A 21,224-nucleotide genomic window follows, 5' to 3' on the forward strand; every position below is an offset into this window, starting at 1 on the left:
TTTTCTTAATTTACTTCAGCTTATGGCCACACTGATTTGTAGAAAGCAGTGCACATTGCAAGTGTCAACCACTATTGGACCACTAGGGGGCACCAAAGTCTATTTCTAGTTCCACACATTAGGACTCCACTCAAATCAAAAACTCTTGTACCTGTTTTCCTGGATAAAATCTTACCTCCGATTTTGACGGTGAGATCGTGAGCTACCATGCAGTTTCTGGCTGCCAGGTCCCGGTGGACAAACTTCTTGGCGTTGAGGTAAGCCATGCCGTCCGCAATCTCTGCAGCCATTTGGATCATCTCTTTCAGAGTGGGTGGGGGACGGCCGGGGTTGTTCTGAGGGACATGACACAGATTTAGTTTTTTCTGGTCTCCGAACACAGACCTACACAGAGTTTTGTAAGGATAACTACTCATGATTTAGGGTTGATTTTGATACTGAGTTTTCTTTTTACTTCTCAGATTTAATAGCATAAAGAAAAATAGTTTATTTGTGCCGAACATTGACTATCACACTTGAATTAAGCGGCTCTGCAGCTTTCTAAGCTCTAAACGAGCCTGTTCGAGCCAACTGCCATGTTTTCAGTTGACTTTAGTGCCGACTGCTTAAATCCACGGTCAACATCCAGCAGCTCAGTCCTCCTCCTATTCAATCAAACTGCCATCTGTATGTTTACTTCAAAAAGGTGACACGTCACCTCATACATTCAATCCATCTCTACACACAAAAGTAAACGGTAGAATTTAAAGGTGAAAGGTACAAAAGCGTCAGTTATTGTGAAGACATAACAAATACATCCATATTTGTCTGCAAAGCTCTTTTTTTCCAAAATAAAATCATGTTTTATTTTGTAATTTTGACCCAACCACTAAAGGAAACAGCAGATGGACCAATACGTGTCATCAGAAAAGTAAACCTACGATTCCGTGTTGTGTTATTTTCTGGTTAATCTAAACACTGGTGGAATAAAACTGTTCTGTGTTTGCACATCTGTGGCAAGTCTGTGGTTTTCATGTTAAGTAAGTTAACTGTATTTATTTATATCACCTTTCTAGAACAGCCAATCACTAAGTGCTAAATTAGAGCCTAATTTGTTAATAAGAGCAGCAGAGGCTCTTAGATTGATTAACACATTACGAAAAATCCCCACACACTTCATAGAATAGTTTCAGTCGTCCTGTTTATACGCCCTACGCTGTAAAAATAATTTCCAATGCACAGATAAAAAGACGCCCTCAAAAAGTTTGCATACGGATAAGACTACTGGACCATTTATCTACATGAAATGCAGAAGTGAAAAGAAGAAAAGAAACTACAAGTTGAATCCAATCTAAAACAGGCATCGTTCAAACCAATCTCATTACCTCAGCGTCGGGTCGCAGAGAGCGCAGGAAGCTCTTCAGGTCTCCGTGAGTCATCAGCTCCATCACCACCAGGGTGGGCTGGCCCTTCGACACGACACCCAGCAGACGCACCTGGGAGACAGAGACCGGGCACTTTTATTTCACGTGATCAAAAACGGTGAGGAGAATCGGTCCGATAACAGCGGCGGAAGCAGCAGCTCTTCACATAGCTAAACGTAAGCGAGCTCGTTTGTCTCTCACGTGACGAGAAATTTAGTATTTACTACTCTAAATACTCACAGATAACAGTTAAGACACGCAGCTAAAACTAACACCACGCCGTCCTCTGCTCATCTACAAGAAGAAATACAGATGCCGTCTTTCTTTACCACGTGGTGGCAGATGAAGGCCTTCATGACCGAGGCCTCGTTCAGGAACTCGATTCTCTCCCTCAGGCTGGCCGACTCGTTGACCGTCTTCACGGCCACGTGAGTGTCCCCCTCGCCCTTGATGATGTCCTTGGCGATGCCCTCGTAGACCATGCCGAAGGAGCCCTGACCCAGTTCCCTCAGAATGTTGATCTTGTCCCTCGCCACCTCCCACTCGTCTTCCTCGTACACTGCAAACACATTTTCATGAATTTCTTGCAGCTTTAAGTTTACACACACAAAACAACAGGTTACGTGTTGAAAGGCAATCAATTAGATCAGCTGATTATGCAGTCGGTCAGCGGTCAGATTTCTCCCCTGTTTTCTTCCATTTTTCCACAACTGGAATTATTCTAAGCTCAATAAATGATCAATTCTATTATATATATATATCTTCAGGTTATACGATGCTGCTGTCTAAGCAGAGTCTGGGTATGTTTTATTGCTCTGGAGCATTTGAACTGACTGAACGAGCCAATGTTTATTTGTGGAAACCCAATTAAACTTAAACCGTGTGCCAAATAATGAGGTAATGAGGTTTCTTTAAGACAAATCTTTCTTTGAATTGCTTAACCTGTTAAAGGAAACCGCATTTTCAATTTACAAAGTTCAGGAATCAAGTTACTGCTGAAAAGCCCAGGGAATACAAGTTTTACTGCAATAAATCTTTAGACTCATTAATATCATGACAGTAACAGAATGAAAACTCATTCTTAACAACGAATGATTTAAAGATATCTTCCAGAAATAAAAGAAAAAAAGTTTTAATCAGTTAGCTGATCTGGTTCCAGATTTTTGTTTTTCCTTTATCATACATGACAATAAATCCAATTGTTTGCCTCTGAGATGATGAAATAATGCAGTTGTTTATCCCCCACATTAAATGATTAACTGAAAAAAAAACACAGACAATTACAATTCTAGTAATGGGTATTTACAGGATAAAAACAAATACTCTGCTTTAATTAACAATGTGTTTCGTAGGTTTTAAGTTATGTTACATGAACTTAAAAATAGTTCAAATTCAGTCTCCTCCTTTTCCCTCATTGAAACATACAAAATCTATAATTATGCAAATATTTTTTCAGCTTAACTTCAGAGAGCGACGACCGCAGTAAACAGGAAGTTTATGGTAAAGATGTATTTTCAAGATGCGTGTCATTAAAAGGGAGCAAATAACAAGCAGTCACATATAGTCCTATAAAATCCTTTAAAATAAAACTACAAATCCAGGTGAAGGTAAAGAAAACAGTTTCTACGATACGGATGAAACCTTTCTCTTACCATCATTTGCACTGAGATACTCAGGGTTTGAGGAGGCGTAGATGGGACCACTCGGCCCCTGGGTTTGACTGAAAGGAAAAAGAGAAACACATTTGATAATGACACCGGATTGAATACGAGATAACGACAGACCGAGTACTACTGAACAAGATGTGACGTTTGCTTACTTCTTCTTAAACATGATGACTCCTGCCACGGCCACAAACAGCAGCAGGACAAAGCAGATGACCGGTCCGATGATGATCTTCACAACGTAGAGAGGATCACCTGTTGACCACATGAGTCGCGTTTCAGGTGAAGAACAAAAACAAGGGCCCGCATAACAAACCCACACGGCTGCGATCAATATGCTCCCCTGTGCACATCATCTGCTCCGAGTACATTTACTGGCATCTCTTGATCGGATGATAGCTGTTAAATACACTACGAGTGATCTGCATGTTTTTCATGTTAATATTCTGCCTTTAAATACATTCAAAATTTTTGGGGCTGAAATGAAAAAATTATTCATTCATTTAATCCATAGCAGATTTAACAATAATACATGAAATGTGGAGTATAATTTACATCCCTGCCACTGGTAAAGAACTCTTTGCAGTTCACATGTTTCATGTTTTACAGATTGTTTTCACTAAACCTAACTCGAACTAAACGTATGTCTGGGCTTCTTTTGTCTTTGTGGAGACTTACTCGCGTCTTGGACATAAAAGTACGTGGGCTCGGTCCACGACCCGTTCCCAGCCAGCGAGGTGGCCCGGATCCTCACGGTGTAGTTCCCGGGATGCATCACTTTCAGCTTGCAGCCGCGGGTCACTTTGTACATGTTCCTCGACACGCAGTAGTGCAGCTCCTGCAGAAGAAGAAGAAGAAGAAGAACACGGAGGTTCAGGCGGTGGACAGCTCCTTCATCATTTCCGAGTGTAAAAATATCACATTTAAAATAAAATTTTGACTCATTTTACACTGTTAAATGTAATTTGTGTTTGCGATGTTTTCACTGTGGAAACATGCCAGATGTTTTTTTATTGTTTTCCACAGCAAATAACCGTCTCCGCCATCGAGTAGACGTTTCGTCGACCTGTCTCCATGGCAACTAAAACATGGTGGGCCGCTAAAATGACTTCCCCATTAACATTATCAAACAAATGACATTACTGAGACCACAAAGCCAAAATTCAAAATGCAACTCGGACCATAAGCGTCGCCTCTCTAGGTCATCTGTGCCACACGGCCAGATTTAAGACGGACAAATTTAATTTGTTTCTCTTAAATTGTCTTTCAGTACGAGCCCGGGCCATTTTGTTTAATGAGAAAGCGGAATATATAAATTGCTCTCTGTGAAACAGTAAATTGTGTTGTGGTGAACTTGCAGTGAACTCGCCCTCTGCGACCCTATGATCCAGATCAGTACACCTAAAGCAATAAAGCCGTGACAGATGTGTGTGCAGCTGTGTGAGCGTGTGCATTTCTTCACCTCGGTATCTCCCAGTCTCTTGTAGTTGACCTCGTACAGGATGATCATACCGTTGGGGGATGTGGGCTCCAGCCAGGTGATGTGAACTGTATTTTCGATCACCTCGTAATTGATGGGACCCAAGATGTCATCGGCTTTGTCTGCGGAGAACGAAGAGACGTGATTTCAAGAATTGTATTTCTGTTAAAACTCTGGTTTGTTTGGAGTAAATAGAAGATGACGTGCAGGGGCGTCCCGCTGTCCCGCCGGTCACGATGCCATGCAGCTGGTTTGGTTTGACACAGGCCGGGGACATCTGTTGCATGTCATTCTCTCTGTCTCTCTCTTTCTCTTAAACTCAAAGCCTCCAGTCTGTATCTGCCATGTTGGCTTTTTTAGCTTACTGAAGTTCAGTGTAAAGAAATGAATCAGTTGAATCAAAGCCAGGTTTGTACTGACATTCCTGTTAAAATGCCCATTGGATGGGGTCTCAAAACCGAAATAAAAACATTTTTGGTTGGATTTTTATCATTATTATTTGGAGTTGTGTTTGTGGGCATGTCCAGTATTCATCCTGTGGATCTCCATCAACTGCTGAGAAACCAAATTGCCAAATTGGAAACAGCTAAAAAAAAATAAAAAAAACAACCTTAAGAGTCAGGCGATAATTCTTTCTGGGTTTGTTATTTATTTACGAAGAAAGACTTCCCCAGGCTGAAGCAGGGCAGGATCCTCTTAATGACAGGACACGGACCTACACGGAAATCTCCGTGGTAACATCGACAGAAGAGTAATCTCGTTACCTTCAGGCATGGTGCGGGCGCTGACGTACGCCGCCATGCTGCAGCGGGCCGGGTCTGTTGGGTGGTTGCAGGCGTGGATCTCGATCTGGTAGCTGGTGAAGTGGCGCAGGCTGGAGATGACGGTGGACTCCTTGGTGTGGACGGTGACCACCGTCTTCATGCTTTCAAAGGCTTCCTCGTCCTCATCCTCGGGGACGCCCGTTCCCCTGGGCGGACTGGGGGCGATGGTGAGGAAGGCGTGCGTTCGGTTGGCGATGCCCATCACAGAGCGTCGCTGTCTCGAGCGCCTAGAAAAGGCAAGTTCAAAGTGCTTTACAGAAGGGTTTTAAATATTTTCGATTCTGATGGCTGTTTTTTTTTTTTTTACTCTGCCTTACTTCATCACTTACAACTATCAAGCAATTTTTGACATTTGTTTATGGCAAATCAGAGCAATTGTACTGAAAGATCTATTTACAAATACGGTAATTGGTTTATCAGTAGAAAGTTTTAGCAGAATTCTGAGGACTCCGGTGACAATTAAATACAACACGGCAGGGCAGAATCAAACTGCGTGAACTTGAATTCATTGTGTGAGCGGCTAAACAGAAAGCAAAGCTGAGGTGGACTGAGTTTGAGCATGCAAGGATGAGAAAAGAGAATCTTAAGGCCTTTCGCATTTCGTCCAACTCCACTCAAATCTTAAAGAATGATTCTCCTGAGGACAATGTTCATAAATAAGTTGAAAAATATAGTTGTTCCAACACAATCCTGTTGTCAGGAGTCTCACTTGATCTCAAAGACTTCGTTGTGGAGGTAATTCTCGAAGGTTTTGCGGTACTCGGAGTCCTCTTTCTCCTTCTTGAGCTCCTTGTCGGTTTTGGGGCAGGCGCAGCATCGCGTCCCCTGGCCCTGCTCCTCCGTCTGGTTCCACTTCTGCTCCTCGTCACTGTCCACCTGAGTGGGCACCCGCGACGGCAACTTCATCCCTGGTGAAATGAAAAGTCAGACATGGCGACCAGGGGAACACAAAAATACACTCAGTCAGACAGAATGGGATGACAGGTGTGACAAACACAGACACATGCACACATTTCCAAAGCGCACATCCGTCCCACACACACACACGCCTGAGGGACACGTCTGTCATTGTCTCGCCCTCTCTGGTGGAGATAAATTACCAGTGACATGACCTCCCCACGGTCTCCCAGCTCTCTGGATGTGTGGGACTCACGGGGGTTCAAAAGAGGAAAGTTTGGGCTCGATTGTGTGCTGACACAGAAGGGCACTGATGGCATCGACGTAGGACAGGCTGCGATCAAAATAATTCAACCAAGGTAAATGGATGAACTTTGCCTGAACCGGAGTCGGAGCGAGAGGAAGAAGTCGAGTGCTTCAGTGCCAAGTTTCATGCAGTTTCTGCGACGTAACGCTTTATTAGGGCCCGAGCACCGATGGTGCGAAAGCCCTGTTGTTTTTCAAGGAATTCTTTTTCTTTTTCTCGTTCCTTATTATTCTTGCGTAAAGTGATTCGCCTTTTTGGAGGCTTTATCATATTCAAAAACTCGTGAAAGCGGATACACATATGTCTCCCGGCGAAAAATGTCATATTCTAGTGGAGTCACGAGTGGGCGTGGCCAAATGGCTCGAGAGCGCCCCCTAAAGAGATGCCCCGGCGGCCACATTTACCTGAATTCACGAAATGCCGTAAAGTGCCCGTAAAGAGGCGGCCATTTTGAGCGTCTCGCCATGGAACTACGAGTAGCTTTAAATCTTATGTACATGGACCGACCATCTCCAAACATCACAGGTATGATAACAGCCCCGCCCTGAAGACCCTTGTGTGGTAATATTCGCTCATAGTCATAGCGCCCCCTGGTGGACACTGGAAATGACACTTTTCATACTTTCACGTTCTACGTCGAGCTGGTTGATCACATGAACGTAAAGTCGGGTCACAATAACCTGAACATGCAGTTGATGATATATTGAGACTTTCGTTCGACTTTGTCAATGGGCGTTGCCGTGACGATGCGGCAAAGTTTGATGTCTCGCCGTGACACAGGAAGTTGATGTTTAAGGTCAAAGGATGCTTGAAACCTCACGAAACGTGTCACATACATCCGGCGTGGTGAGACCATACATCGGATGTGTTTTGCGAGTGGGCGTGGCCAAACGGCTCGCCAGCACCCCCTAAACTGCAGCTCCGGCACCTAGTTTCACCTACGTGCACCAAATTTGTTGGACTTGTGTATCACACTTATATGTACCGAAAAGTGTCTCGGCATCATGAATTTGTTTTCGTCGATCGGTGTAACCGTGTCGTGGCGGCCATTTTGAGCGTCACCTAATTTTCTTGCTCTGTGGGTACAGAGTCACATTCCTGGTTAAGTTTAATAGATTCACATAGAGGTTAAACACAATGCTGCATCTCATCCGGCAGCCATTAACATTGTGCCAACATATTACTGCTGTTGTGGACATTTTTAACCCCAATTTTGGTGATTATGTCACTTTCATTGAAGTGCATGTGGATGCAGAATATTCGACAATCTTTCTAGAAAATGAGATAAATGTATTGTCATCAAGTTAATACTGAGGTGTTTTTTTTTCTGGTACTTGAAAAGCTGAATTTGATTTTGAAAACAATCTTGATATGAATTAGCCATAAAGGAGAATGAGATCACAAAGTCATTACAAAGAGTCTTAGAGGTAGCTACTTGTAGCAGTCAAGAGCTTTTGAGTGAGAAGAGCTCTCCAGTTAACGGCAAGCTCAAGAAATATATTCTCTCTTCTTTCCTCTCTCTCTGTTTTCCATTCAAACCGTCAGACACACAAACCACTAACCCAGACAAAGATACAGGAAACACAACCACAAACAATGTGGCTCACCCTTCTGGCAGTAGTCAAACTTGTAGAGCTCGCTGGCCTCCGGCTGGCGCTGGCAGAAGACCAGGTAGTGAGTGATATTGCCGTTGGGGTCATTGGGAGATTTCCACTTGAGGATGATCTGGGAGGAAGAGTTGGAGGAGGAGATGGGGTCCAGCGGGACTGAAGGTTCTGGGGAGACATCGCAGAAAACAGCTGTGTTGAAAAGGAGCAATATTTATTCGTAGGCAGAGCGTCAAGCGATGTATGAAATGTGACTTTACAAACGCATGTAAACAAAACGCAGCAGCTAAAGTATTAATATGTCTATCTGTCAATCAATAAATCAGTTTACATGTCCCCAAAAGGACAAGAGTGAAATAAAAACACAGGTTTAAACATAATACAAGTTAAACTATGGATATAATTTGTAATATATTTAGAATGTAGGTCTTCAATGGGTATTTGTACTCCTATAAACCAACTAGTGAGAATTAAGGATAAATGGAGGCACTTAAAAGACCTGTAATAACAAATGTAGCCTGAAAAGTAAAACGTAGTACCTGCATGGCTGTCACCGACTTTGGGATAATAACTTGTCTTGTTTCACAAGTGATACCACTGTACAAATGAATCCTTGCCATTTGGTGACAATAACAGCGGACAAGTGCTGTTTCAATCCAATTTGCATTTCACATCATGGCATAAATAATGAAACAGACTTACTGGCACATAGTGGCTCTGTGACCAACAGCTGCCTGCTCTGGGTTTTCCCCATCAGTTTTGGTTTTTGGTTTGTTACACTGCTCGATGTTTGTGATGTGTACAGTGTGAGGTTACACTGTTTCGGTGTACAGTCAGATATTTTTAAGTGACTAAAGACCACATAAAAACATATGTAAATTTCTCCATTTTCTCTTTTAACACATTGGTTTTTACATAATGATATTTCAGTTTTAGGTGACTAGATGATTATATAATTAGGTGTTTTTTGCTGTGGCTTTGGTAGTTTTAATTTAGGTCTTTTTTTTTAAGTGTGTAGGTTTTTAGTTTCATTTAGACTATTATTAATTCATTTAGAGTGGTATTTTTGTATATTTTAATATTTCGCTGTGGAAAAATTTCAAAGGCCTCATAAGAAAAGGAAACTTAAAATAGTTGTATTTCCTTTTATTTCCTTTATCTTATATTGACTGATTAAGAGAAATCCATCTGATGTTGAAAACAGTTTTATATCAGTTGTGACTTGTCAACAATATCGATGTACCAGCTAAGTTTTGTTTTGATGCTTGTTTACTGTAACAATCCTCGTTATCACACCAATCATTCTGTAGTATCAAAGGTTACAAGATATGAATCCGATGTGGTCATCTGCTGTATGAGTGAAATGTCAGTTAGCGGTTCGCTAACATGAACCTCCAGTTTGTGTTGTTGGTGAGATTTATTAGATCTGAAAATATATCTCTGGCAGATAAAGCTTCAGGGCAGATTGTTTTTTTTATCCTATTAAACACAGATATTTTGTGATCTCTCATTTGCATCGAATGTGGCCAGCTGATAAAACAATGTGCCTTCTGTGCCACTAATACAAAGAGGTTTTTAGCTTGTGGCATGAACGCTGACTGGCATCACCGTTTATCTGAAAGCCTATGAGCCGTGTTTTGAGTCTGAATCAGATTTCCGAGTGGGAGAAAAAACAAAAACAAACGAGACACCAGTGCACAATCAATAAAGTGGCCTAGCCTGAGTTGGAAAAGCACTTATGAGAATCACACAAAGGTTTACACGTTGGTATTTCTATGCTGTGAGAAAAGTGTGTGAGCAGGGGAATATTTGTGAGGACGGAGCGGGGCGTGGGGATGTCAGACTGAACCCTGAGGAGATACGGCGGCCCGAGCTCCGCAGTCACAGTGTGATTACGTTGTCCTTGTTTCACGACGATGCAACACACTGGTCCGACCGCATTGTCAGACTCAGTTTCACCGGCAACAGCTTATTTGTAATGACAGCTTTGCCCTTCTGATGAGGTATGCTGGTTAGATATGACACAGACCAGGAACCCGAAGCGGTTGCGAGACGGGTCGACAACAACCCTCCCTCGGCACGGCTGGCTGGCTGACTGACGCGTCTCTGCTGGAAGCCTGTTTCGTGCGAGCGAGGGATGTCGTGTTTTGCTGCGGTTTATCAGGAAGGAAACTTATATTGTCTAAAAGGAAGCCGGCTAGACAGGCCATCATGACTATGATGAACTCAAACTGCACGCGACACACTCCGTGGGTGGCAGAGTACAATTAAGTGCCGGAGAAGGGCTTTACGATGGCTGCGTGACTGACTGATGCAGACACCTTGCATGAGGTAGGGCCCGGCAGGTCGGTGGCACCGGAGGCAAATCGTGCCATCTGTCTTCCTCTTCCTTGTTCGTGTGCCAGGGACATTTTGGCAGCAGCGAAACTGACACACACAACACTGACTGCACCAGTAACACCGCAGGATGACCCTAAAATTAGTTGAATTCTAGTACAGGAGAAGACACTTTTCCTTTTCCACTACAAAACTTAAAAACCCATAACCTGGAGCGAGCCATGCCTTGGTTTCTATGTTTGGACTTGCACTCCTAAAGAGCAGAAGACATCAATTTAATGTGCTGTATTTTGTGGTAACTTGGGAGGCAGATCGGTGAACACAACTCTGACATTATCCAACCATCTAGTAGCTACAACGCCGCAGCAATAGTGTTCAGTTGAAGTCATGTTTGTTTCCATGTGGATCTTTAGCAGCTAAATTCTCTACTATGTTCACCAGCTAGTCATTACATGTGTTTGTTGCTGGCCAGGTAGCGTACAGTGGGTTTAAAACTGTGTTTACACATAAAGCGTATGATATAAAAATATGCTTTGAGTTGGATTTACAAGAAAACAGCGCGAGCAGTTCCGATTTATGAAAACAGACTAAAAAGTGAGGCTGAAACGCTTTCCGTGTAGATTTTTTCTTTTTCTTTTAAATCCAGTTACCTTTTGTCAAATCCAACAACGTAACAGCGGTCACAGGGGACTGTATTGCCACCAGAGTTGTGGGGCAGGGAGCCAAACAGTTATTCAGAACTCACTTTAAAGCTTAACGTAAAGCTTCAGCTACCCATTAACCGCCGTCTCTGGGTCATAGGTTCATAGAAATGTTGACATCTTCACAGAAGCATCATTCCAATTGTGGAAAAAACAGCTCACGAGTGGAAAAGCTACGTAAATGGTGCCACTGACTGATACTAAATGCTACCCGACATTATGTATAAATAGGACATAATTTAACTACATCAACGGAATATTTCGACTGAACCGGCGATCAACACAAATCTCCATCAGTCTTACTGGTGGCGTTGGTGCGAACGTAGATGATCTCGCTCTTGGCTCCGTGGACCTGGTGCTCGTCAGAGGCAGAGAGCTGGGTTTTCACCATGATGGCGTACTGCGTCCAGGGCTTCAGAGGCAGGATGAGATGACCCGGTTCAAACTGCTCTTTCTCCCCCTCAGTGGCTCGACGCGGAGGGTCCACATCTGCGATCACCCAGCTGTTGGAGCCGCAGGCGTCCTGCCCGTCAAACTCAGTTACGTTCTGGAAAGGTCTATTGTTGGGGGGGGAAAAACAAAACGTTTTGTTCAGCTGCATCAAATTTGATCTTTTGAAAAAAAGAAGTCTGTCTACCGTCAGTCCGAAATTGTTATTGGAGTGCGATGCCAGATTGGTTAGGTACTCTTAAACCTCACTGTAAATGGTGCCAAACAGAAAGGCAACTTGGTAGGTGAGAAACTGCTAAAGGGAAATGACACCAAAAACAAAACACTGGGCAGTAAATACAGGCTAATATTACTTTTTCACCCATTTGTAAAAAAAACTAATTTCTAAAAAAAAAAAATCCTCCTGTAAAAGAGGAGAGTTACAGGAAACAGAGCACTTAGCTACCTGATCAAACCTACCTTACCAGGGTTCCCTAAGATACAGTGTGTGAGGTTCAAAACCTCTGAGGTACCAGAAAACAATGCTGAGGATGTGTCCTGGTTGCATCTACTGATGCATCAGTACAAACATTTCCACACATGTATCTGACCATTTTCAGATGTTTATACTGGATGTTGTCATATTTTTGTTTTAGAACTCATCTGCATGTTTCTACTCAGGTTTCCCTGTTTTTAAAGTGCTGAAGCAGCTGAAAAGTATATTTTGTCTGGCAGAGCTCCAGGTCTGATTGGGACGGGTGATTCAAGATGAACTCACGCTTCTTTGTAGAGCACCATGAAGCCCAGCAGATCTCTGAAGTCTGGAGGCCAGAAAGGTTCCCACTTCACCATTATCTTATCGCTCATGGTTCGAATCTGGGTGAACTTCAACACATGGTTCTCACCTGAGAAAAGACATCAATCAATTAAAATAATTATCAGCAGGAAAATCTTAATGAGAAGGGAGTGAACATCGGGAGAAAAAACATCTGCTGTTATTAGTTTTTGGAAATATGCTGTTGTCCTGGAGCGGCAGGCCAACTCCACCTACTCAATCATTTTACTCCACATTCCTAAATGTGATCAGACCTGTGATGTAAATTGATGTGCTGACACAGCCAATTATGTTTTGTTAATTTATTGTGCACTTGTGAAAATCTCTCTGGCTTCAGTATGCTTGGACAGAATTACATAACTAAAACAAGCCAAGTTGTGTGTATGAGCTAATAATTCAACAGCAGTAGTCGTATTTACTTATGATACAAATCATCCTGTAGATGTTTTTAGAGTATTTTTTATTCTGAAAGGTGAACGCCGCTTTGCATCTCTTTTTTTTAAATTATATTTGTCAAAGTACTTAAGAAAAATAAGCAATAAGGCTTTTAACTTCTCAGTAAAGAAAGGTTAGCCAGACTTGGTGCATAAATTGCATTAAAGTCCTGACATTCAAATCTGTCTTTGAGCTGTGTAGTAGAAGATTTTACAATCTAAAAAGGAGCAATGAAAACCTACCTGGACTAGAAATGCAAAGACTCTTTAAAAATAGAGACAAAGATCCAATCTGACATGGACCCAAAGCTACAGACACCCCATCCAAAACACCTTCAACCCAAACTAGAATAGATAGTCAACCTCACTATTCCCACTTCATTCTGCCTCAAGAGACACAGTTTCTCCTGTGTTGATCATGATTACTGATTCTGCTGAGACCCCTTTAGGTGTAAAACACAGACAGACCAGCGATCTGAAGGAACAGACGGGACCCGACCTGCCGAATGTCCGTCACAGTCACTCTGTTTTTTTTAGCTTTGATTTGCCCTCCACCAACTCCAGAGGGATCTGCTTCTTGAGCAGCTAACGGCTCCTCTATGATCACCAGCTGCTAACACTTGGTGCTGAGAAAACAGTGTACAGTGCAATTTTAGCTTCTTCTTCTTCTTTTTTTTTTTTTTTGCTGGAAACAAAAATGAGAGAAAGACAGTGAATCAAAAGAATAAAGTTTGTGGGAGGCTGACTGAACCTTTATTTGAAAATCTCTCTGAAGCTCCATGAAGTTGAAAGTAGCTGCAGATTCTGTGGGAAATTCTTAGTAGGCTCAAACCTTTCATCTTGTCAGACTGTCACTTGACACATTCGTTTAAAAATATAAATTATAACCACTACAGTGAAAGAGATATATATATATATATATATATATAAAAAAAACAGAGATGTTCTACTGTTGATTTTATTGCTATAGAAAAACAATGAACTCATCCCTGAACCCTCTCACTTCACTCATACACTTGTGGATTAAGACAGAAAGGACAGAATTAGTGCAGCATCTTTATCTCTTTGTTACCATGTTTAGCAGTTGTGAGTGCTTTGCTCTGTTGGTTGTTCTCGTTAAACAATGTCAGTAAAAGGTCTGCAGAGAGACATCCGCAAACATTGAAGGACAGGAAATAACCATCATAACAATAACTAGGACTGTTGTTTGGGCCAGGGCTGACTCTGTGTTTTCGGTTTCCATAGTAACCCCCTGCAACAACTGACGTGTCTGCGGCGCCGAGGTTCTCTTACACGAGGCCTGGTCTCCATTGGTCTTGGAGGCGATGTCGTTCTTGACCTGGCGCTCTTTGGTGCCTGTCACTTCCTCCATCTTGCGGATCCCGGACATGCAGAGTTTGGAGTTGTAGTGGAAGAACATGCGCCCCTGCAGGATGGTCAGCTTGTGCTTGGACCAGTCCCAGAGCTGCCGCAGGTTCTGGTTGTCCAGGGCATAGAACGAGTAATTCCTGGAGACAGACCGGCATGAACATACTTTTCGTGATACGTGACATTTGGCAGATGGTACAAAAAGCTTCTTGAGTAACATGATTAGAAGAGTATCCGAGCAGGGTCAGCCTTCAAATTTGCACCATATGCCTAATCCTTTGCCATTTCTGCTGTAAGTGTAGCCTATTGTGCTACAAGCGTCTTCCACCTCGTCTGAATGAAGCCTCGTGTATGATTTAGGAAAGTCTAACCAAAAACGGCCACCACAGAAAGACATTTTGAAAAGGTCAGTCCTTCTGCTTTTAACTCATAATTACAGGAGGAGGCTCTGACATGGCGAGGACGAGATGGCATAAGAAGACGGAGTTTTACCCGATTTCCTGCTCCTCTCCACGAATAACGCGGAGCTTGCGGAAAAACGAGAGGGACACGAGGGCGTAGGAACGTCGCACTGTCAGGTAGCCAGTGATCTCCTCCAGCTGGCCCAGGCTGGCCTCCAGTTCAGCTGCGATGTTGTCTGCAGGAAACCAAAAGACACAAGCGTTTACAGTGATTTCTGATTCCACAGTGTGTTTAGTCCAAAAGACAGCTGTTCTCTGGCAACAAAGTCTGTGTTTGTTTTCATCTTTCCTCACAGCTTTACTTGATGTGCAGAGGCTAAATAACATAATTCTCTAATTTAGGTAAACATTTTTTTTTACAAATAATAATATACTTTGAATTGATTTGGAAACTATGCACTGCTGTTGTTTTGCCTTTTGGCAGAAGGAACGTGTGTGTGTACACTATATCAAAATGAAACTACAAGCTGGCTGCCTTTTATTATATAAATTATGTTGATTTTTTTCCACCAAAAGCTCTATCATCGTCTCAAGTAAATCTATGTTGGGATTTAAAAAAATATATTTTAGCTTTTCAACATGTTTCATTTTATCCTCAGAGTTCTGTAGGGGTCTCGCATCTTTTATTTCATCTTAAATTGACCTCGTTGTCTGTTTGACTGCGCGGTCTTGATGCATTTTCCTGGTTTTGTGTAATGTCAACATGTCCTTGTTTGTTGTTCTGCTGTGCTCATCTGTCGTTCACTGTAATCTGCGTCAGCCAAACAAACAGCAGACACTCACTTCCTCCGCGCAGGTTGATGACCAGACTCCCGTTGAGGACGGTGCAGCCTCGTAAAGCCTGGGCGGCCATGACGGAGTCCACGGTTTTCAGACCCATGCACACCTTGGGGCAGAGACCTGCGCAGGGAGTGCAGTTGAGCCTGCAGAACAAAGGAAAAAGACACTTCAATAAAGTACAAGATGCATTTTAAAATATATCACTCTCATTTTCCAGATTCTCCTCTAAACAGAAAAACCTTCAACTTGTAATAATTGACTTTTGGACAGCAGACTAAGTTTTCACATCAAACAGACCAACAATAACATCAGCATTTGTTTGGAGTTGTACTTATTCCTACCTGATGAATCTATGTCACTGTTCTTTAGCTCTTTAGCTCTGTTTTCCTCTCCAGCTAACCCCGAGTGAAATATCTGTCACTTTAGCTGCTAAATGCTCCACTGACTTTGTCCAACTTCCCTATGGTGCCGAGTCTATAGTGCAGCACAAGTTTTTTTTTGAGGTTTTACAGTGAAAACTGCCATAAACCAAAAACAGAGCTGTGAGAGTGGAAAAAAACAACAAACAAAAAAACAGTAAAGTTGGGGCTGCAAAAGAAAATGAGCTGAAAACCTCAAAAATCCTGTAGGCTGACCAACACGTTTCACACAGAAATTTTCATGCAATCTACTGTTATAATAAAGAATTGATTGACGCTGCTTTAAATAAGTTTTTAAGCTTTTCAGCTTTGTGTGCCGACCAGGTTCACCCCACATTCATAATGCAGCAAGAGCAAACTATAGATAAAAGGAACATATACACACACACACACACAGTATATTTAATACAAAACAAGCTCTGCAGCCGCTGAGATTCACAGTTTCCTGAGCTGTCAGACACTCGCTGTGGTGAACATTTTTTGAAGATTTTAAATTAAGGAGGATTAGGGGAAGGATTAGACAACGATGGGCTAATTGCTCGAGGTCACTGACCTGAATATGTTTTGCTGTTGGCTGTTTTTGACCAAACTTTCAGGACAATTACAGAAGAAAGAAGCATCTTGTTAGTGAATACCAAACAATGGGGCAGCTAACGAGGTCCAGATTTCCCGGCATCGACTAATCTACAAACTAAACACTTGGGAGAAATATGAAACAGAAGTGTGCACTGTGAGCTGGAGTCGTGTTGTAAATTAATGAGATTAACAGCAGCTTTCAACAGCAACAAACCACTAATGTGACAAGTTCAAAAGCCAGAACAGTGGAGAAAAGTGCATTTGCACCCTGCAACTAAAAGGAGGTTAAGGATATTGTTTCTTTACCTGGTTCATAACTGCTCTGAACGATCGTGACCTTTATCCCTCTCTAATGCCATATCTGCACTTTCAGCATACACACTCATAACGCCTCAGAGTGTGCTGCTTATCCTCAAAGCACTTTCATTTCCACATCTTAGTTTGAAGCCAGCGATGCCACAGAGAAAAGATGAGCCAGAAAGATGAACAGAAAAGAAGTCAAAGTGAGAAGACTGAGATACGTCTGCAGTGGCGGGTTCACCCCAGGTCAGCAGGAGCCTAAAGTGGATCAGCGGGACAGTTGATTCATATCCCCGGGCTGAAGTGATCACATGTGCACGCAGAGAGGCGACCTTGGACACAGTTAAGTCTCGCATTATTCTGATGATTTGAACCGTGCAGCTCTTCATCTGACAATAAACAGGCAAAAGGAAATTTAACAAACATAGAAAATACAATAGGACATTTAATTCTTCCAAGCTATTGTTATAGCTTGGAAGAATTAAATGTCCTATTGTATTTGTATTGTATTGTATATGATAGTAATCCGCTTTATGCTTAAAACATATGCTTAAATATATTTACTTGTAACTTTTGCAGGGGGCAGTTACTGAATTTAAAAAATATCTATATCACTGAGGACAGCACTGTAAAAAAATGCAGCTGTGTATGTAATGTCATATATATTATTAAACTTTTCTTTTTTACAAACAACTCCAAAAAAAAACATCCCACACATAAGAAACATAAATAATTCATAGCCTTGTATCATAGTTACTGTCTGATGAATGGCTGCACAACTCAGCACATTTGTTGATAGTAGAATTAAAAAAATTAAGATAAATATCCCATAAAGGAGAGCTGAATATGTTCACCTTCTTTTTTTATTTTTTATTTTAAATCATTGACCTGCAACAGCAGCTGGGGTGCACTTGAGCAAGGCACTTCACCTTCATCTGCTCCACCGGAGCTCACTAGTAACCCGTCAGGTGTGAATGTACAGCGTGAAACTCAATGAGTGTCAAGCTGTGTGTTGTTGGAATGGAGATTGTGTACTTGGCGATGGAAGAAGCACTCAGATCTTTCAAGTACCACAATGAAAAGAATTACAAGAAGTCCTTCTTTGTCAGCAAAATGTACTTCAAAAGTTTATATTTTTATATTTATTAAATTACTGTATTATTACTTCATTGACATGTACATGTGAGCAGCATTTTATAATGTGGTCATGGTGGAGGTAATCTCAACACATGATACGGTTGAAGCATCTAATCAATGTATATTAATACGCGTATATAAGCTGGTCAAAAGGGCCGGCTCTGTCCTGGGCAGTCCTCTGGACTCCATAGAGGAGGTGGGTCAGAGGAGGATGTTAGCCAAGCTGACATCGATCATGGACAACACCTCTCACCCGCTCCATGAGACTGTGGGAGCTTTAAGCAGCTCCTTCAGACTGCTCTCAGTGCAGGAAAGAGCGCTACCGCAGGTCGTTTGTTCCGACGGCCGTCAGACTTTTCAACACCAATCTATACTATCGTCGCACTGTTCATCTCATTTCATTTCATAGCACTGGACTCTTTTTCCCCCCCCCATTTATCCCAAACTGTATTTGTGTATTTTCATTTTATTTTATTTGGGTTTTTTGTGTGCGTGTGTATTTATTCTAAAATAATTATTTTGTATCTATCTCATATTTTATAAGTATTTGTAAATGTTTTCATATTGTGTGCACTTTTTGGTTTTCTTTGCTGCTGTGATGACCGAATTTCCCCACTGTGGGATTGATAAAGTCAAATCTAATCTAATCTAATCTAATGTAATCTAATCTAATCTAATCTGATCTAATCTACTATAATCTAATATAGCTACTGATGCCATTAAAACACTTAAGTGCAGCACCATGTTTTTTTTCTGCAACAAAGCCACTATAGCTTCACTATAGGCGCTGCTTTGCCAATGTCTGCTTGTTATTATTTGTATGGCTGATTAAATGAATATTAAATGAATATTGTCATATAATAGTCTAAAAAAATTACATGAAAATGCATTTTTTTTTAGTTAGATACCTGCCTACCAACAAAAACACTGTGATTATATATTTTAGGTATCACACATTGATCCAAAAATTAACTAGCAGTTAAAGCTGTTAATTAAATATAGTGGAGTAGAAAGTCTGATATTTCTCTCTGAAATGTAGTGAACTGGAAGTATAAAGTAGCATCAAATGGAAATACTCAAGTAAAGTACAAGTACTTCTAAATTGTACTTGAGTACATGTACTCAGTTACATTTCCCTGCTGGTACTTGGTAAATCATCTGTGGATTGCTAACGGTTAAATATACATAATACTGCAGCAGTAGCACAACCACTTTTCCTTGTCGTCACTGTTGTCATTGACAGACTGCTTGGACTTCACTGCAGTGGGTTGCTTGCCAGACACACCCTCCGTCTCTTTTACAGCGAGCCAGGGGAGTCAGAGCCCAGCACCCCGAGGACCCTGACAATTGTCCCCCGGTGTTTAACCGCCAGCGCGTCAACTAGCCGGTCGTGTTCTAACAAATGGCAACAAGTCCTGAAAGATCCAGCTGCATTTTCAACCTCTGCCCCGGCAGACCGATTACTGCTGTCTGGAGTGTCTGTGCTTGCAGGCACGGCCACGCTCATCAACAGCCCTGCCACGGTCAGTGAAGGTGTCATAGAGGGAGGCGCTGGAGGTCACGGGCAGGTCAGCACGAGTACAACACCCTCCTTTATAGTGGAAAGAGCCACTCCGATGCAGCTACAAAGCACAACGGGTTGTAAATTACAGACGTAGAGGAAATGAAAAAAAAACACTTCACGTCTGTGTGGCTGCGTTCGCCTATAGCTCACACGCTGCAATGCAGAAAACAGCGGCGGGTAAACAACCTTCAATTCTGTGCAGCGAGTGAGCAGCATAAGAATATAGGATATCGAGTCAAATTCAGAAACCCAGATGTGCCAGTCTTCCTATTGTGCTGCACCGCTTTGACCTAGCTGTCTCTCTCTCTCTCTCTCTCTCTCTCTCACACACACACACACACACACACACACACACACACACACACACACACACACACACACACACACACACACACACACACACACACACACACACACACACACACACACACAGAAAAAAGAGGTTTGTGTGTGTGCTCACATACAGAGCGACATCTGAGCTCGGCAGGAGGACCTTCAGTTCCAGCACTGTCACTCTCTGCTGCAAAAGCAGCAACAGAGCAGAGCTGAGGCAGGAATCTATGCAAGATTCACTATTTTGCAAACATAAGACTATTTTATTTCAACTATTTATATTAATTTACTTTCTTTCTTTTAAATTCTTGTTGCTTACGTTCTCTTTCTCAGCAAGGCGTCATTAGGTGGGAGGATGAAAGGTTCACTCCAGCATCATTTGTTATATTTTTGCTATTTTTTTCCCCCCACCTTTTTTGTCACTACAACCATGAAACAATTTAGGTTTCCCACTTTATCCGGAGTGCCCAGAGCCAATACACCACCCAAATGCTAATTTCACAATAGCTGGGAGTTTTTTAGTTTGTTATTGCTGTAAATAAAGTGCATTTGTGAATGAAGGCATTGTTTTATTTTTGGCAGCGTGCAGCAATGTGACAGAATTAGATGGGTTTTTAGGGAAATTAGACACACGTAGGAGAATCAATACGTCATCAAGCTCCTACGTAAAGTCCCAGGATTAAACCTCACTGTGTGCGTGAGCGTGCATTTGTGTGTTTATGCCTGCATAATATTAAACCAGCGTCACTGATCCAACATCGACCCCCTCCAGGCCATCGGGAGCCCGTCAGACCGACACAAGTGTCCACTTACGAGGAGGAGTTGATGATGGTGTAGCCGGAGGGACACTCAGAGATGCAGGCACCGTTGTGGATGACGTACTCGTGGCAGTCGGGGCTCTTGCTGCGCTCCTTCTCCCGCTTGCATCTGCTGTGCAGATCCTGGCAGAAGGAGAAGGAGACGCAGCGCCAGCCTCTGTAGGTGAAGTGGTTTTTGGGGCAGCGCTCCACACAGTTGTCCACGTGCTGGAGGCCGCGGCAGGCCACGCAGTGACTGGCGGAGTTGGGCTTCAGGCAGCCGCCCAGGCACTGGTCGTGGCAGCACTGGTCGTCCTTGGTGCAGGCCCGGTGTTTGCACTGAACCGGGCACACTGCAGGGAGAGAAGAAGAACAAGGTCAGCTCAAGAGAGGGTGTTCAGCAGATGAAAGTCAAGTCAAAGTAAGGCTTAAATCTAGGAGGCAATGTGAGCTGCAGGAAGTAGGAGCTTATCATCATTAAAACACTGTCATACTATTTCAGTTCCCCAGATGACAGGTGATTTTAATCAGTCCCCAATGACAGTACATCTTTATATCTCTAACTCCACAG

General features: G+C 42.5%; 1 protein-coding gene across 1 annotated transcript in view; it reads right to left on the reverse strand.

The window, feature by feature from the left end:
- The window catches only part of insra (insulin receptor a), a 52,892-nt gene that overhangs the window by 3,976 nt on the left and 27,692 nt on the right, over positions 1–21,224 (reverse strand). Inside the window, exons 3-18 of the mRNA XM_069692377.1 lie at positions 20,670–21,006; positions 15,531–15,670; positions 14,779–14,923; positions 14,212–14,426; positions 12,428–12,554; positions 11,524–11,777; positions 8,183–8,350; positions 6,081–6,279; positions 5,312–5,598; positions 4,530–4,669; positions 3,746–3,905; positions 3,223–3,322; positions 3,056–3,123; positions 1,733–1,962; positions 1,365–1,475; positions 176–335 (exon numbers count right to left, since the gene is read on the reverse strand). Of these exons, the coding sequence (XP_069548478.1) occupies positions 176–335; positions 1,365–1,475; positions 1,733–1,962; positions 3,056–3,123; positions 3,223–3,322; positions 3,746–3,905; positions 4,530–4,669; positions 5,312–5,598; positions 6,081–6,279; positions 8,183–8,350; positions 11,524–11,777; positions 12,428–12,554; positions 14,212–14,426; positions 14,779–14,923; positions 15,531–15,670; positions 20,670–21,006 (2,841 nt within the window). The remainder of the gene's footprint in view (positions 1–175; positions 336–1,364; positions 1,476–1,732; positions 1,963–3,055; positions 3,124–3,222; positions 3,323–3,745; positions 3,906–4,529; positions 4,670–5,311; positions 5,599–6,080; positions 6,280–8,182; positions 8,351–11,523; positions 11,778–12,427; positions 12,555–14,211; positions 14,427–14,778; positions 14,924–15,530; positions 15,671–20,669; positions 21,007–21,224) is intronic.

This window comes from Brachyistius frenatus, unplaced genomic scaffold (genome assembly GCF_029030835.1).
Source record: "Brachyistius frenatus isolate BFR_SWC_R1_liver_20210118 unplaced genomic scaffold, ASM2903083v1 Contig_12, whole genome shotgun sequence".
NCBI lineage: Eukaryota > Metazoa > Chordata > Actinopteri > Embiotocidae > Brachyistius > Brachyistius frenatus.